At 48.8% G+C, this 16,676-nt stretch overlaps 1 protein-coding gene across 1 annotated transcript; it reads right to left on the reverse strand.

Annotated features, from left to right (window-relative positions):
• Positions 1 to 834: 834 nt before the first annotated feature.
• Positions 835 to 11,721, reverse strand: LOC116956309 (rhodopsin kinase GRK7-like). Its single transcript, XM_032977827.2, has 4 exons — positions 9,531 to 11,721; positions 4,934 to 5,374; positions 2,000 to 2,271; positions 835 to 1,372 (listed from the first exon to the last, which is right to left on the reverse strand). Exons 1-4 carry the CDS (start codon positions 10,155 to 10,157, stop codon positions 1,027 to 1,029), a joined length of 1,686 nt encoding a protein of 561 aa, XP_032833718.1. The 5' UTR covers positions 10,158 to 11,721; the 3' UTR covers positions 835 to 1,026.
• Between the last annotated feature and the right edge of the window lie 4,955 nt (positions 11,722 to 16,676).

A 16,676-nucleotide genomic window follows, 5' to 3' on the forward strand; every position in this document is an offset into this window, starting at 1 on the left:
GATCCACAAGCCTCATGATGAGCTCCAAAGTATCGAGGTGGCAGCACAGCAGCAATGGCTTCTTAAATCTATCTGTGCGGCGCTTTAAGCGTTACCCCGCCTGTGTGCATTTTGGGCTTTCTCCAGTCGCTCCGGGTTTCCCCCCACACAATGAAGCCAAACGCTCATCAACAGAAACGGCCCAAAACAACCCTCAATGTGGGACCCTCCTGAGAATATCCTGGATAATCAAAGGGCAATGCTGTAATGTGCATGCACAATGTACGTTGATTACCATACAAATAACCCAGCCAGGCAATGGATATCCGTTGTAAGTTATGTGCGTCGTTAATTCCCCTACCCACTTCGCGCAAGAAGTGCTCACAAGTGACGAAACCACATCTACCCCTCTATTTAAGGAACGAAACAGGAGGGTTTCTCCACAAATCCGGCTGTTCGCATGATAATGCCAGTTGTAATTACTGGCAAAACGTCGTACTCAAGATTGTAAATGTTGTGGATTTGCTCTCCAACACACCGGTGTGCTGTACTAGTGACGTATTGGCATGTTCTGTTTACGTGACAAACCTTACTAATTGGCTGTGTCGAGTGGTGGCGGGTTTAACGACACTTTTATATTTACGCGATCTAACCCAAAAATAAACCTGCATTATGGCTGTATTTTGTTGTTTATTCAAAGGGCAATGCAATATAGTATCGGATCGTGTCCTACCCGACTCACTGCTCCACACCATCGCTCGACCGATGAACGGAGGAGCTGCGCAACACCTCCACAAACTCCATCAATCGGCTCAATTAAACTCGACCTAAACATCTAAATTGCTTTCGGGCGTGTTTTTTTTTACGTTCATCCAGGCGCAAAGAAGGAGAGTCCGAAACTTCGTACCGAGGGCCCGAATTTCAGATATTTGCGGAATGCGCCAAAGACTCTCAGCACACATTCACCCCCCTCCCCCCGTCAGTCATCGGCCGCGCTTTGCAGGCCACACGCACACACAGCGACAGAGCTTGGCAGGGCCGTGAGGCCTACAGCAGGATGCAGGTGCTCGATCGGTTGCCGTTGCTCATGCGGCCCTTCTCGACGTCCACGACGCGGTTGGGGTCGTTGAGCTCCTCGAAGAGGCCCGTCTCGATCATCTCCTCCTGCCAGGTCGCCGGGATGCAGCCCGTGGAGAACTTTGAGTAGAACATCTGGTCCTTCTCGTTGATCTCGATGCCCTTGGCCTCCGAGAACTCCATGATGTCGCTGATGTCCTTGGCGTACACCTTGCCGGGGTCGGGCACGAATGGCGGATTCACCAGCCCGGCCTCCAGCCGGAAGAAGTTGATGCTTTGGAAGTACGGGTGCTTGCGCGGGTTGTCGTCGTCACCGCTGTTTGAAGGACAGGCCAGGAGGAAGGATGGGGGACGGGGGTGGGGGGACATTGGGGGAGGGTTTGGGTTGGTAGTGGTCAGTTGGCGGTGGAGAAGGTAGGTAGATTGGTTAAATTGAATATGACAAGGATGTAAATCGTGGAGTGACTAAGTGCTAAGTTATCATGAATAGGGGAAAACAGACCCGAGCAGTGCTGGACCATTCCTATCTAGGTGACCAAAGACTGGTTATGATGTGATGTTAGCTGTGGCTGAGCATTCAAACTCAGGTTGCCGGGTTAATGGGAGGGATGGAGGCATTAGGCATGGATTTTAGTTGGTGGTGGTGGTGGGTTGGTGGTGGAGAAGAAGGTAGGTAGAACGGCTAGATCGAGATTACGAGTGAGGTTGCGATGAAATCATTTTCCAGATACGACGTGAAACGTGCGATACGGCAATTATCGCAAAGAGATCACTTTGACTCTGTAATTGCACTTCACGTTTTTATTGTTTTCGAATACAGATTTACTTGACGGTACTTCAACTGCAGTTCACTCAATGTAAGCCTTCCATGAGTCTTACGTGGAAGGAATACTGCTCTATCAAGGTCTGACCGAGTAATTCATCCATCAAATTGGCTCCTCACCGGCAGCCCAGCCTGTTTGCTGGCTTTTTGGCCAACAGCTGGTCACAGATGTTCTTGGAGTTGGGGCAGAAGTTTCGGTGTAAGTAGGCCACGTTGTCCTCCAGCGTTCTCCGGCGCACCTCGTCCTTGGTCACCTTCTCCTTGTGGCCCTTGAAGGGCGTCCGCCCGGCGATCATCTCGTAGATGGTGCAGCCCAGGGAGAACCAGTCGCAGCTGTAGGTGTATCCCTCCCCGTTGATCACCTCGGGGGCCATATAGCCATTGGTGCCAGCCTAACGTGGGGCACGCAGTCATCAGAAGCCTCAATTACTTAAACTAAAATTCTTATCACTATTATTATTGTTATGAAAAAAATGCCAGCAGGTAAGGCCCACTGAGCTCCGCAGCTCCTTTGTCGGAAGCGACCTGGTCACAGGTGACAGGTCAACTAAGCGGCTTATCATCGTGTGAAAATTCATAGCGGCGGCCAAATGCTGTAAACGGCGTGACGTTGATTCTAAGCGTCAAGGGGGGAAAACCAACCGGAGGAGCCGGAGAAAAATCCACGCGACCACAGGGAGAGAGAGAGAGACACCGCAAACTCCAAATATATAACAGGCGTCAGGATCGGGATCTAAATAACACGACCTCCTGTATACCGGGCGAGGGAGTTAACACCTCGCTACCGTGGCTTCATCTCGGCTATCAGCTATCAGTTTCACCACACCGCAAATGCAGCAGCATTGCCGGCCAGAGTCGTTGTAACGACCTATATCGAAGCGGCATCGTGATTATTTGTGTTAACCGACAACTGGCACGGCCAGTGTTAGCCATACAATGATAATAATGGTCGAAGTCGTAATCTAATGAAACGTCATTATTGGCGTCACAACCACTGCTGTGGCGACACCAAGAGGCAATCCCTTTTTTAAATAATTAGAAATACATTTTTATACTGGTAGGAACGAAGTTGTAAACTGAGTGTACCAGCCTGCAATAGTAATGTGTCCGTCCGTCCGTCCCCTTTCAATACTTTAACGAAGTGAAATCTCGTGCTGTTGGGTGTAAAAAAAATTCCAATGTTCCTACCAGCCCACCCTGCAAGGACCTGTTTAAACTACCTACAGTATATCGAAGCGTCATCATAATTATGTCAGTTTAAAACCTTGGCTTTCGCGACCAATATTATCCATAAGAGGGTTTTTTTTGGTTTAGATCGCATCAATATAAATGTGTCGTTAAACCCGCCACAGCCAATATAGTAAGGTTTGTCACGTAAACAAAACATGCCAATCCGTTACTAGTTCAGTACACCGGTGTGTTGGAGAGTAAACGTGACAAACCTTACTAATTGGCTGCGTCGGGTGGTGGCGGGTGTGACGACACACATTTATATTTACGCGATTTAACCCAAAAAATTAACCTCTATTATAGTGATTATTTGTGTTAACCGACAACAACCGGTACAGCCAGCACTTCCCACACAATCAGTGCCGGATTATCCTAGTAGCAACAGTAGCTACATGTGTAGTAGCTACACATGTAGTAGCAACAGCAGCTACATGTGTAGTAGCTACACATGTAGTAGTAGCTACACACGTGTAGCTACTGCTACTATGTAGTAGCAGTAGCTACGGGCCCTGCACTTTCAAGGGCCTTGTGCTAAATGCTTTCAAGCTATCAATTCCGGTTCAGTGATTCTGCACTCGCTCTATTACTATAGTACTATACCGCCTTCAACTTTTATGAACGACTGGGTGTTTAAGGTTAGCGATTTATCGTATTATCTGGCTGTATAGTAAATGAAAAAATACAATTACTTTACTATTTTAATATTAATGTGTTTTATTTAGGGGCCCCTTTATAACATGTGCTACAGGCCCTGTACTAGCTTCATCCGGCACTACACACGATGATAACAATAGTCTTAGGGATAATCGAATGAAACATCATTATCAACATTACCACCACTAACTGCGGCGATGTCGAGAGGCAAAGTGTGTTTTTTAAAAATAATTAATTAACACCGACGTTCCCGGCTTAGCTCTCAATAGCTCTGCGGTTCAAATCCGGCGTGGGGAGCCTCCCATTAGCTGAGTTGGAAAACTGGGGATAAGCCCTGATTGACTGAGCGAAACAGCCAATCATATTGAAATAGCCTAATCAGCGACCCGAACTTGGTACTGCCGCCATCGTCACAGCGAACTGTCGACGCGGCATCGTCACAGCGAACTTGGTACTGCCGCCATCGTCACAGCGAACTGTCGACGCGGCATCGTCACAGCTAACTTGGTACTGCCGCCATCGTCACAGCGAACTTGGTACTGCCGCCATCGTCACAGCGAACTGTCGACGCGGCATCGTCGACCGAAGCCAGCAGGGTCAGCACTACGACCAGCGGCCGAGTGATCACAATCTGTCCAAGGGTCATAATAATCCATCAAAGTGTCGTAATAATAATAATCTATCAGTGCCAAAGTTAGCATTGCCACATGACCGACGTACACGAGCATTGCGAGTGTGGCGACCAAGGGAGCTTTGGCCCACAATGCCATCTTCGTTCTGGCAACCTCACCCGTTCCACCGCTGAGCCAAATCAAACCCGGTTCCTCCAGCTAAGTTCAGGTGTAATAATAATTACATTTGCCAACAACTTCCCTCATTAATAAAGGATTGTTTTTGGGGGGGGGGCGGGGTTAGATCGCGTTAAATATGTGTGTCGTTGAGCTCATCGCCACCCGATACAGCCAATTCGTAAAGGTTTGTGTCATGTAAACAAAACGTGCCAATTAGCTACTAGTTCAGCGCACCGGTCGTGTGCTGGAGAATTAAACCCACTGCAACGTCGACAATTCTCACTCTCCGATCCTTCCGCCGACACCGTGACACCATAGGCCCTCCGCCTAGGTCATCGTCGTCCTCCACCTCCTCCTCCTCTCCCTCTCCGGCGCTCACCCTCTCCGTGATCTTCATCCCGTCGTCCTTGAGCAGCACGGCGAGGCCCAGGTCGGAGAGGCGGCAGTGGCCCGCTTCGTCCAGCAGCACGTTCTCGGGCTTCATGTCGCGGTAGATGATGCGCAGGGCGTGCAGGTGCTGCATGCCGCAGGTGATCTGGGCGGCGTAGAAGAGGACGCGCTCCATCTCCAGGCCCAGCTCGCCCATCTCGTAGATGTGGTACTTGAGGTCGCCGCCGTTCATGAGGCTCATGGTGAGGCACAGGTGCGTCTTGGTCTCGTACGCGTAAGCGAGCTGCACCACGAAGGCGCTGTTCACCATCTCGAGCAACTCCTTCTCGAGCAGCGCCATCTTCTCGCCGTTCTTCTTCTTCAGGCGCTTTTTATCCAGCTTCTTGCAGGCGTACATCTTGCCCGACATCTTGGCCTGCATGGCGCACACCTGGAGCAAAGGGGAGTGCAAGAAGGTAACATGACGCGGATGTATTTTTGTTTTACATTGTTATTAAGGCTAAAGGCGTTCACCAATTAACTCAGTTTTGCAGCATGGGGTCAGAATAAGTCTTGGAAAGGTGATTTAATGTGAACCCAACTTGAGTATAAAGTCGTGTTACTATTTGGGGCTTACCCTGTCACAGAAGAACAGGCGAGGTTCACCAACATTTTGCCATAAGTTCTGTAATGTGGAGCCATGATAACTCTGGTAAAGGGTTACCCAGCATGGACCAAAGCTGAGTGTAAGATTATGTTGTGATTAGGGACTTACCCGATTGAAAATCAGGCAAATTGGTCGAAGGGTTATTGCCCAACACTCGGACACAACAGACTGTTGGGGCAAGTGCTGTTAGCGAGCACCTATGAAAGCCGGAACGACACACGAGTTGTTGGGTGGCCAGCACCACGCCTGGCCACCTTTGTCTCCCTAGTAGCGATGCTTTTACGCACCGCACCAGGTACTCATGTGGGGCTGAGTCGACGTAGGGGAGGCCCAGGAACCAGGTCAGATAATCGTCACCAGTGTTGGCCATAAGCGGGAATCGAATTCGGATCGCCGGGTTCGTAGCGCAGCCCGCTAACCGCTACACTACCGTTTGTATACGCACACACACGTACACACACACGTGCATACACACTGATACATACACTGACACACACACACTTACACACATGTATTGCCGTGGCAAGACACGTGCATTCAGAGTGCGGTGTTTTACTCCCTTTCAAGTGAGGGTGAAAGTACTTTTGCATGACCTCTGTTCGTCTATCTGTCTGTATGTGTAGTGACGTAAATGGAGTCACTATGGCGTTAAGCGCCAGCTACTGTCACAAGAGTGGAACTGTGCATCTTGAGCCTCTCTCTGGCACCAGAGTAGGCATGGCATGGAAGCGAGCCCTAGGGGGCATGGTTCTGGTGAGGGTCAGAGAGAGGGCAAGTGAGGACGTGAGACTCTGGGTAAACCCGAGAGGGCACGTGACCGGGACAGAGTAGCTAGGGGGGCCAAAAGGGGGCTTGAGGGACACGTGATGCTCGGTCGAGAACCTTCTGGTGAGATCCAGAAGGGGGCGTGGCTGAAGGCGGAGCGAGGCCACGCTCAGGAGCATAAAGGGGAGGTCCCGAGAACAATCTTGGCTGTCTGTTGGAATGGAACCTGTCGGTGCTACGTCTCTTCGGTCCTCGGTCTACGATCTTTACGCTCGGCGTCGTGGGTAAGGCAGTGTGTTAGTGACTGACCCGGTTATGTAGTTGCCCCGTTGTGGTCTAGTTAACCCGTTGTTACGTTTATCTAGTTACCCTGTTGGGGTGTGGTGATGAACGTGTTGCCTCCAAGTTCAAGTGTGTGTCTCCGTAGAACCCACTACAGTACATATGTATGCATGTAATAGGGAGTCACGCTAAACTCTCGTAAACAAATATCTCATATGATCAAAAACCTTTCCGTCTGAAGTTGTGTTGCTGTTTGGGACCGACCCTATGGAAAACCGGCCACATTGATGCAAGGTTCACCCATAAACCTGCAGTCACGAATCTCGCGCTTGACTGTAATAGTTTTCCTACACGAGTATAGTCCTGTAAGAAAATTAATCAAAACATCAGCAACGCTTGTTCCTGAATAACTTGCAGTCGCCAAGGTCCCACGATCGCAGGGGAGATCACAAAGTCTCGCTGAGCCTTTGAGTAGTTAAATAAGGAACGGTGATTTGAAGAGACACTGGCACTCTGAGGTCACAAATCAGAAACAGATCGAGGGCTGCGAATTTGGAGAGGAGTGGGGCTTACGCGGCGAAGCCGTGGTCGAGAGAGATCCCTGATTATGCTTTAGGAAAGTCTAGTAATTCTGTAAATCCATAGCTTCAACTGGCTCAGCGTTTCTTTCGCAAGTTCTTAAGAGAACAAGGCAGCCACACAGCACGGGTCTCTGGACGTGTCTCCCTTTGCCACCGGTGGTGAGATGTTAACTACCTCGTCTGGTATACAGGAGGTCGTAGGTTCGATCCCGACCCCTGATACCTGCTGTACATTTGGAGTTTGCATGTTCTCTCTTCCCGTGGTCGCGAGGATTTTTCTCCAGGTCCTTCGGGTTTTCCCTCCACATTTAGAATAGACGTGCGTTTAGTTGTATTTGGTTGCAATGCATTTCCATGTGATAAGCCACTTCTTTTACCTATAATTCGTGGCCAAGTCGCTTCTGCAAAAGAGCTATGCAGCTCAGTGGGGCCTTACCTGGTAAAAAAAAAATAGTTTCGTTTTTGCCTTTAACCGCTAAACTGCGCTGAAAAAACACACTCACTCATCCACCCACTGACCCATCCACCTGCTCACCGACTCACCCACACACCACGCAGTTCCCTTTCTGCTTGCTCCCTCGCACTGCTCCGCTTTGGAATTCCCTTTCGTCACCTCCTTTGTTTCGAGCTCTTATTAGAATAATCATCATCATCATCATAACCTTGGTCAATTCAATAACCGTATTAATAGCGATCTTATTACATATGCGCCAGTCCAATTTTATTGCTAGCCGCTTGGGAGTTGTGGGTACGTTGTGCCTGTGCTCAGCAACTGTGAATAGAAAAAAACCCGAATATGTAAGGAACCACACCAAAAAGTCTTCACACTTTTGTTGGTGTGGTTAGTTTATCGTCCTTCCCCCACACCATCCGATTGGCATGGTTGGTTGCATTTCATCATAACTTTGAGGGATATACAAACACTGACTGTTGTGTCAAAAGTTCAACAACAAAGAAACCACCGGGTTGTGATGTAATAACTGCATGAGTAGTGAAGAGTTCAAGCTCTTTAGACCACCTCGGCCTGGCATGATCACACGCGGAATGCCACGCAGATCGACTCACGCGTGGTGCACACGCGAGACGCATGGGGCACAAACGCCTAGACGCGCAAGACAAGCTGAGACGCGCACCGTGGGACAGACACATAACCGGCACGCGCACCGGGACACGGTCGTGGAATACGGAGGGAGAGGCGGCCACAAGACGCACGGACTGAGACGCGGAGCGGAGGTTTCAGATACGTTACTGGACAGTGTGTTATAAAGGGGCCCGAAATAAAATAAAAACACATAAATATTAAACACATACATTTTTAACTTGCACAGTAATTTTTTTGTTTGTTTTTTCATTTGTTATACAGCCAGATAATACGACAAATCTCTAACCTTAAACACCCGGTCGTTCATAAAAGTTGAAGGCGGTATAGTTCTAGAGTAATAGAGCAAGTGCAGAATCACTGAAGCGGAATTGATAGCTTGAACGCATTTAGCGCGGGGCCCTTGAAAGTGCGGGGCCCGTAGCTACATGTGTAGCTACTACATGTGTAGCTACTACATGCGTAGCTACTACATGCGTAGCTACTACATGTGTAGTAGCTACTTGTGCTACTGGGATAATCCGGCACTGTTACCGGCAAGAAGGGGGGGGGGGGGCATCTCGCGTGTGGCAGCCAAAGCGTTCGTAGCGACGTCTCTTTTGGAATCCTTACATTTGTCGACCTTCATATCACTGCGAAGCAGAATTCACTGAGCGTTGGATTGCTCGCTCGCTAATAGGGGGAGGGACGTGACCCGAGCTTAGACCGCCGCGAGAGAGGTCACTGATGCTCTGCCGTCCCAGTGGTAAGCTGGACTCGAGACGTAAAGTGAAAAGCCCTGGGCCCCATGGGCTCAAAACGCATGGTGGGGGGGGGGGGGGGTGTACATTGGGTGACCGCAGAGACGCATGTGGGCTCACACTGGACACCGCATTCCACAATGACACGCACGAGATGCCCCGAAACCCAGAGCCACACACGTCAAAGGCCAAATAGCAGGAAGTTCAGAAGGGCTGAGAGCGACTCAGCAGGGGAAACTAAGATAATTAAATGAGCCCCCCTGTCCAATTGATCAATCCTGCACCTGGGCCGCTGAAGTCTCCTTGGAAGGGGGGTTGCTTTGGGGAGGCGGGGGGGGGGAGGTTTGTGGGACTTGGGGTCCATGACGGACCCCTAAAAAGGGAGCTCGCTTGGGGGCTTGGGCGGATAACAGCTGGGCACCTGACGTTGGCGGACGGTACCGGACTCGGCCACCTCCGCCTCGGCCGCTCACCTCTCCGAAGCCGCCTTTGCCGAGCATGCGGAACTCGTAGAAGTTCTTGTCGGTCATGGGCTTCCTCTCCAGCACCTTCCACTGGAGGAACTTCTCGTAGAAGGCGCTCCCGAGAAACCCGCGAAACGGCGCGCCCGACAGGAACGTCCTCATCTCTCGCTTGGCGAGCGCGATCGCCGCCTCTCGCTCCGCCGCGTCCGACGAGCCCGCGGTGGCGGCGAGCGACTCGCTCACGAACGCCGGGCGCTCGCCGGAGTCCCGCCGCAGGAACGCGAGCGCCTCGTCAAGCATCGCCCCGCGGCCGCCGCCGACGCCGCCGCCGCCGCCGTCATCCTCGGCCAACTCGAATTTGGTGGCGGCGTCCGCGAAAGCCGCGACGCTCGAGTACTGCGGCTGCGAGTCGAGGAACTCGCGGAAGAAGTGCCTGCCGATCGGCTGAGCCTCGCACACGGAGCCGTAGTCGACGCTCGAGTCCGGAATGGTTTTGCGCAAGCTCCGGCCCTGCGTCAGGGTGGGCAGCACGATGCTCCGGCGAGCCTTATCCCTGGTGCCTCCGTCGCCGCTCTTGCGCGCCTCCAGGTAAGCCGTGTTGGCGATCAGGTTGTCGAGACAGTCCATGTCGCACATCTTGGCGGCGCTTTCGGGAGGTGGCCCCCGTCCTTCGCGCCCGTTTGTCCTCTTTTGCGTTTGCGTTCCGATCAGTAAAGTCTAAAAAAAAGCAAGCCACTCTCTTGTCTGCGTTGTTGTCCGCTACTGCATCAGCACGTTTTAGCACGTGATGTGTATTTGTTAAAGCTTGACTCTGGTTCTGTAATTATCACGACCCCTGCCGTCTTTACCTGTGGTCTTGGTATTTACTTGATTTTTTTGTTAAATCTTAGGTTTTTTGCTCATGAACCTTCCTTTCTCGCCTTATTTTTCTTTTCTGTGTAATAAAAATATAAAATCCTCTTCACTTTTCTTTAGCACTTATTGTTTTAACATCTTGCAATCTAAAATGTTTTTATTTTTTAATTTTAGGATATTCTTCCTTTGTCCTCTGTCCCCCTCCCCAAATTTTCCGTATTTCCTTCCTAATTGTCAGTCCTCGTTTTCCCCTGACCTACTGTCGTGGCCCATTCGCTCCCCTAGAAGACGCGAGAGACGGAATTCCAAAAGAAGGGCTCAAGTGAGTAACCGTGGGATCCCACCAGCCGGCACCAATCGGCATGTTTAGCAACTGGCTACAGCGAAGTGGGGACCGCTACCTTCCCGGCGAAATAAAGCTTCAGTGTATGCGGATTGCTAATAGCATTACACACATTTGCATGTGTACCTTTCGAAGCCGATTAGCGGCAGTCTGCTGTTTTGATCCGAAGGGGAAAAGCACCTTAGGATTCAATTAGCGGACATTTACCAACCTGCTTTGTTGTCATACAAAATGTTAACGATCAGAGATAGTCGAAATATACACCGGGAGACGGTGCCATTTGTGGTCATCGTCGCTAGCAGCAGCCACGATCTCTTTCATTACTGAACGGAGGCCTCCTTCGACGCCTGCCAAGTCGTTGTTTTGTATTTTGGGCCAACGATGGCTCAGGGGAGAATGAAAAAATTCATCGATCATCGAACGTGATGGTGACTCTGACTGCCGCCCACCAGAGGTCAGAAAGCGAGCGGCCACGGCGAGGCAAGGTGAACGCCACGAGTGTGACCTGAGTTGCGGTAGGCAGGCAGGCTGAAGGTAACTTTAGTCACCTTGTTAGAGACTGCAGGACGCTGAGGATAACGAGATTGGATTCGTGTGTCGAGAAAAAAGAGATTGGTTGAGCCGATGATAGTGGAGGGTGGAGGAGGAATTGCATGCCCTCAGACCAACATTTAATGACTAAGAGTTGACTCATTGACTGATTTAATCAACCGGACTAAGATAATGAAATCCACAGACTAAGACTCAACTAAAAAGCCACACGTTATCGTCAATTATACTGTGCTCAGACTAAAATGGTAATAAATTATGTTTAAATTAGCAGTGCCCCCAAGGCACAAGGCAGAGTGGTATGGCACAGCTGTAGTACCGATGACTCCTAGTGAGGATGAAACCCCGTGTACGGTTGTGGTATTGTCCTCCTGCTGCATAAAATTAAAAAATATATATTTACTAAACTATTTTTTATTTTGCAAGGTATGTCCCACTGAGCACTATGGCTCTTTTTCAGAAGCGACCTGGCCACAAATGATAGCGCAACGAAGTGGCTTAACACGTGGAAATATATCGCAGCCAAATAGTCTGAACGCGTGATGTCCATTCTAAATGTGGAGTGAAAACCCGGAGGACCCGGAGAAAAATCCACGCGACCACAGTGAGAGAGAGACACGCAAACTCCAAATATACCGCAGCAGGCGTCGGGGTTGGGATGAAACCCACGACCTCCTGCATACCAGGCGAGGTAGTTGACATCTCCCCACTGCAGCACCTAATGGGCTTGACCCCCATTAATTCAGAGGCGTTGCTCTAGCTGGCACGGGAATTAGCCCCGTGAGCCACCCAGCTCAAAGTACGCGTGACTTAGCCGGTCACTCCATCACAATGATGTCAGCGTAGTTCGTGTTATTTGACACAGCACGGAACATATAAGGGGCCGTCCATAAATTACGTCACGCAGTTTTGGACGATTTTTGACCCCCCCCCCTTCGTCACACGGCGTCACAAAAAGTCAGACCCCTCCCCCCCTCAAATATGACGACAAAAAAAATAAAACATGCTTTAAATCGATTTAAATTACTGTCATTGTAGTGCGTATTTAATATGACGCTGCACTCTGATGTTGTAGGGGAAAACATTTATTAAAAAGTATATTTAATTAAGTAGAACGTGTTGTCTATATTTATTTAAAGTTGCGCATTTTGATGTGACGTCACATTTCTCAAACCCCCACCCCCCTCGTCACACATCGTCACAAATGTCCGACTCCGCCCCCCCCCCCTCCTAGGTGCGTGACGTCATTTATGGACGGCCCCTAACGGCGGCACGGTGGCGAGATGTTAATGACCTCGCAGGGTGCCGCGGGCCGTGGGTTTGATCCCGACCCTGACGACGCCTGTATTTGGAGTTTGCGTGTCGCTCTTTCCCCCATGGTTGCGTGGATTTTTCTCCGGTTTATCCCTCCACATTTATAAACCAGCGTTTAGAGAATTTGGCTGCTATAAATGTCCACGTGGTAAGCCACTTCGCTGAGCTATCATTTGTGGCCAGGTTGCTTCATAAAAATAGCTACATAGCTCAGGAGGCCTTGCCTGAAGGCTGGCACGGCACACAAGGTGATGTGTGGCCAGCACTACGCTCGACCGCCTCTGTCTCCCCAGTGGCGGCATTTACACACCGCACCGGGTACTCATTTTAGGCTGAGTCGACGTAGAGGAGGCACAGGACCGAGTTGACAGAATTTTCACTGGTGTAGGTGGCCGTGAGCAGGAATCGAACTCGGCTAGCCGGGTTCGTAGTGAGCTAACTGCTACACTGCCGCTCCCCACCTGAATGTGCCACTCTCTCCACACACATACACACAACGCTCTGTTATCGCCGAGTGAGAGCGCGATAAGATTCATCGTTTGACAAAGAAAATTTTGCGTCAAGATGCTTTGTTCAAAACTAGCCGTTTTTCTGCCTTCACGTTGAATTTCTGCACAACCACGATCTTCAGCAGTAGCAGCAGCCGCAGCCATGCTCTAAGCACTGCTGGATGAAGGCTTCCTCAAGCTATCGCCATCTCTCATTTGTCCTGCAACCGGACCAACCTTCATACAACTTTCCCGCACGTGAGAGCATTTTGATTGCTCTCGAGCGCGTCCGCTCGCTCGGCCGCCACTCATCCTCTCGTGAGTATTGACCCCCGTAGCCACCACTCCTTGTAGCCACGTGTTGCCAAGAGAGCGCAAAGCGATGTCCACCAGGGGCTTTCACCGCCAAGGCTCGGCAACACAGATTGAGCACGAACAGCGACTATGGGAAGAGAGAGGGGTGGTGGGGGTGGTAATTTGGCATCGTTATGCGAAGCGTAGGGGCTCAGTCGGCCACAAGGCATGTTAAGACGTTTTTATTTTTAAACAATATTTCAAAAATTTACCATCAATGGGGAACAAAACAAATCCATTGTTACAAATGAACAAAAATCATATTTCCGAAAAATACCAAGCGTGAAAATATAGTGCGCCCTCTACTGCTGGTGTTTGTTACTGAACACAAGGATTTTTTTGCGAACATACGCATGGGATTCATAATAAAGGTTTTTGGGTTAGATCGCGTTATTTATAAATGTGTCGAAACCCTCCACCACCCGACACGGCCAATCAGCAAAATAAAGTGTCACGTTGACAAAAGAAAAATATCTTCTTTGGTTCTTTCGGTAAAGTCACGAAGAATGAGAATAAAATAATAAATTGAAAAAATAAAATAACACAATAAAATTCTCACGACGTTTCGGCCACAACACAAGCGGCCTTCATCAGGTGAAGGGACGAGACTGTCTGGAGGACAGCGCTGGAGTTCACTACTTTAGCCCACCGGTGTGTTGAAGAGTGAATCCACAACATTTACAGTTTGAATACGACGTTTCGCTGGTAATTACATCCAGCATCATCGGGCAATTCGCCAGAATTACCAGCGCAACGTCGTATTCAAACTGTAAATGTTGTGGATTCACTCTTCAACACACCGGTGGGCTAAAGTAGTGAACTAATTGTCTTTTGTCAATGTGACACTTTATTTTGCTGATTGGCCGTGTCGGGTGGTGGAGGGTTTCGACACATTTATAAATAACGCGATCTAACCCAAAAACCTTTATTATGAATAATATTGGTCGCGAAAGCCTACGTGTTATACGCATGGAAGCAAGCTACACGATAACTTAATTGTGAGTATTGCAAACTTTACATCTTTTTTATTTATTAATACTGTCAAACTGCGAGACTCTCTTAATCTAAACCCAATACACGGTGCAACTAGAATAATATACAGGGTGTTTAAAAAAAAACTAGACCCGATTTGAAATCGCTATATCTCTGCAACCACGAACCGCCCATGAATGAAACTCTTACCACTTGAGAGGGCGGGGCATAGAGAGGGCGGGGCATAGAGAGGGCGGGGCTTAGAGTTTCAAATGATTACCGCTAGATGCCTCTCCCAGCGCACAAACAGCCCCTAGCCTCAGTCATTCGCAAGACAACGTTGCCTCAACGTTGGATAGGTCGTACGGGACCCCAAGACTTGGCGCTACACTCTTGGCCCCCAAGATCACCCCCAGACAACACCACACCCTGTTTAACACGTAGGCTTTCGCGACCAATATTATTCATAATAAAGGTTTTTGGGTTAGATCGCGTTATTTATAAATGTGTCGTAACCCTCCACCACCCGACACGGCCAATTAGCAAAAAAAGTGTCACGTTGACAAAAGACAAATATTCTTAGTTTTTTCGGTAAAGTCACGTTGAAGGGAAACAACAAAATAATAAAATATATATAAAACAATGAAGTAGTAAAGTAGTATTGTTTTATATATATTTTATTATTTTGTTGTTTCCCTTCAACGTGACTTTACCGAAAAAACTAAGAATATGAATTACTGCAGTCACGGAAGCTTTAAATCAAAAAGACAAATAATTCACTACTTTAGCCCACCGGTGTGTTGAAGAGTGAATCCACAACATTTACAGTTTGAGTACGACGTTTCGCTGGTAAATACATCCAGCATCATCGGGCAATTCGCCAGAATGGTAAAGCCCTCGCTTGCTCCCGGTTTTACCACCACACCCTGCGACCTTTTCTTGTGGGCATACGTCAAAGACCCGTGGTGTTTTTGTGCCACCATTAGCAACTAATCTGGATGACCTCAAAAACAGAATCACGGCAGTGGTGACTTCAGTGGAAGAAGACACTTTTAGAGAAGTTTGGGACGAATTCAACTATCGCCTCGATGTTGTCCGTACCTACAGAAGATGGAGGGCACGTAGAGCATTTATAAAATGGTTAGTAAAACGTGATAACTCATTAAACCGTTTGTAACTTTTCGTGTAACTGTAACATGTTGCGATCGTGAAATATTCTGCTTTGAAATTGGGTCCATCTTTTTTAAACACCCTGTATACATGATAATTGGTGTTTTACCTTTTTATCTGCCAACAAAACTGACACCTTTTTTACAAGGAGTCATGTTTGCATTGACCACAATACCTGCGGTCGGAATGCAAACAAAAAACATAACTCTGATAATGTATTATGCACTGCCCTTGAAATTGATTGGTCCACACCCGAGACAGCTTTCCTTACAGCCTAGTCTCACATGGTGTTGGACCAGATGACGCCAAAAGGCGCACAACTCAAAGACAATGCACCATCAGAGTATGAGAGCTCGGGGTAAGCATTTACACAACATTGGAACCTCCTTTGCCAGTAGCAAAATATGATAATTGGTTTTTTACCCTTTAATCTGGCAAAAAAACTGACACCTTTTTTTACAAGGAGTCATATTTGCATTGACCACAATACCTGCGGTCGGAATGGGAATCCCTCATGAGAGAGGTCTCTCTCATGAGGGATTCACGAGAGAGAGAGTCAGTGTCGTTCTGCTGTACATCTCCTCCGTTGAATAAAGAAGCTAATAGCTCAGTGGGCATTACCTAGTACAATTTTAAGAAGTTTAAATGTTTTATCGTGATATGCTTACCTTTCCTATGGTCTTTTAAAAAAAATATTCATTGCTGTTGTAACTTTCTGGCACACGCCCCCTACTGGACATCCGTGAAAAAAGAGCTTCACAGCTCATCGGATTTCTCCTGCAGTGTCAATACTAATTCTGAGCAATGTCAAAGAGGTTGATGATGGGTGACGTCTGGGTCTCGAAATTTTATCGCTGTGGTTTTCACACCTGATGATGATTGCTTGTGTTGCGGTCGAAATGTCGTGAGAATTTTTTTATTATTTCATTGTTTCCCTTCTACGTGGTGACTTTACCGAAAGAACCAAGCATATGAGGAGGAGGAGGTGTCTTCACCATTTCGCGGTCGCTTCGCGTTCCTCCACCACTGCGTTCGCGTGGCAGCAGCGTTCTGGGGGATCTCGTGGTTGAGATTCCAGGATGGGTGATGCAAATCCATCAACCCATCACG

Source organism: Petromyzon marinus, chromosome 64, assembly GCF_048934315.1.
Source record: "Petromyzon marinus isolate PM22_M1 ecotype Great Lakes invasive population chromosome 64, UKy_Petmar_22M1.pri1.0, whole genome shotgun sequence".
In the NCBI taxonomy this organism is placed as follows: Eukaryota; Metazoa; Chordata; class Hyperoartia; order Petromyzontiformes; family Petromyzontidae; genus Petromyzon; species Petromyzon marinus.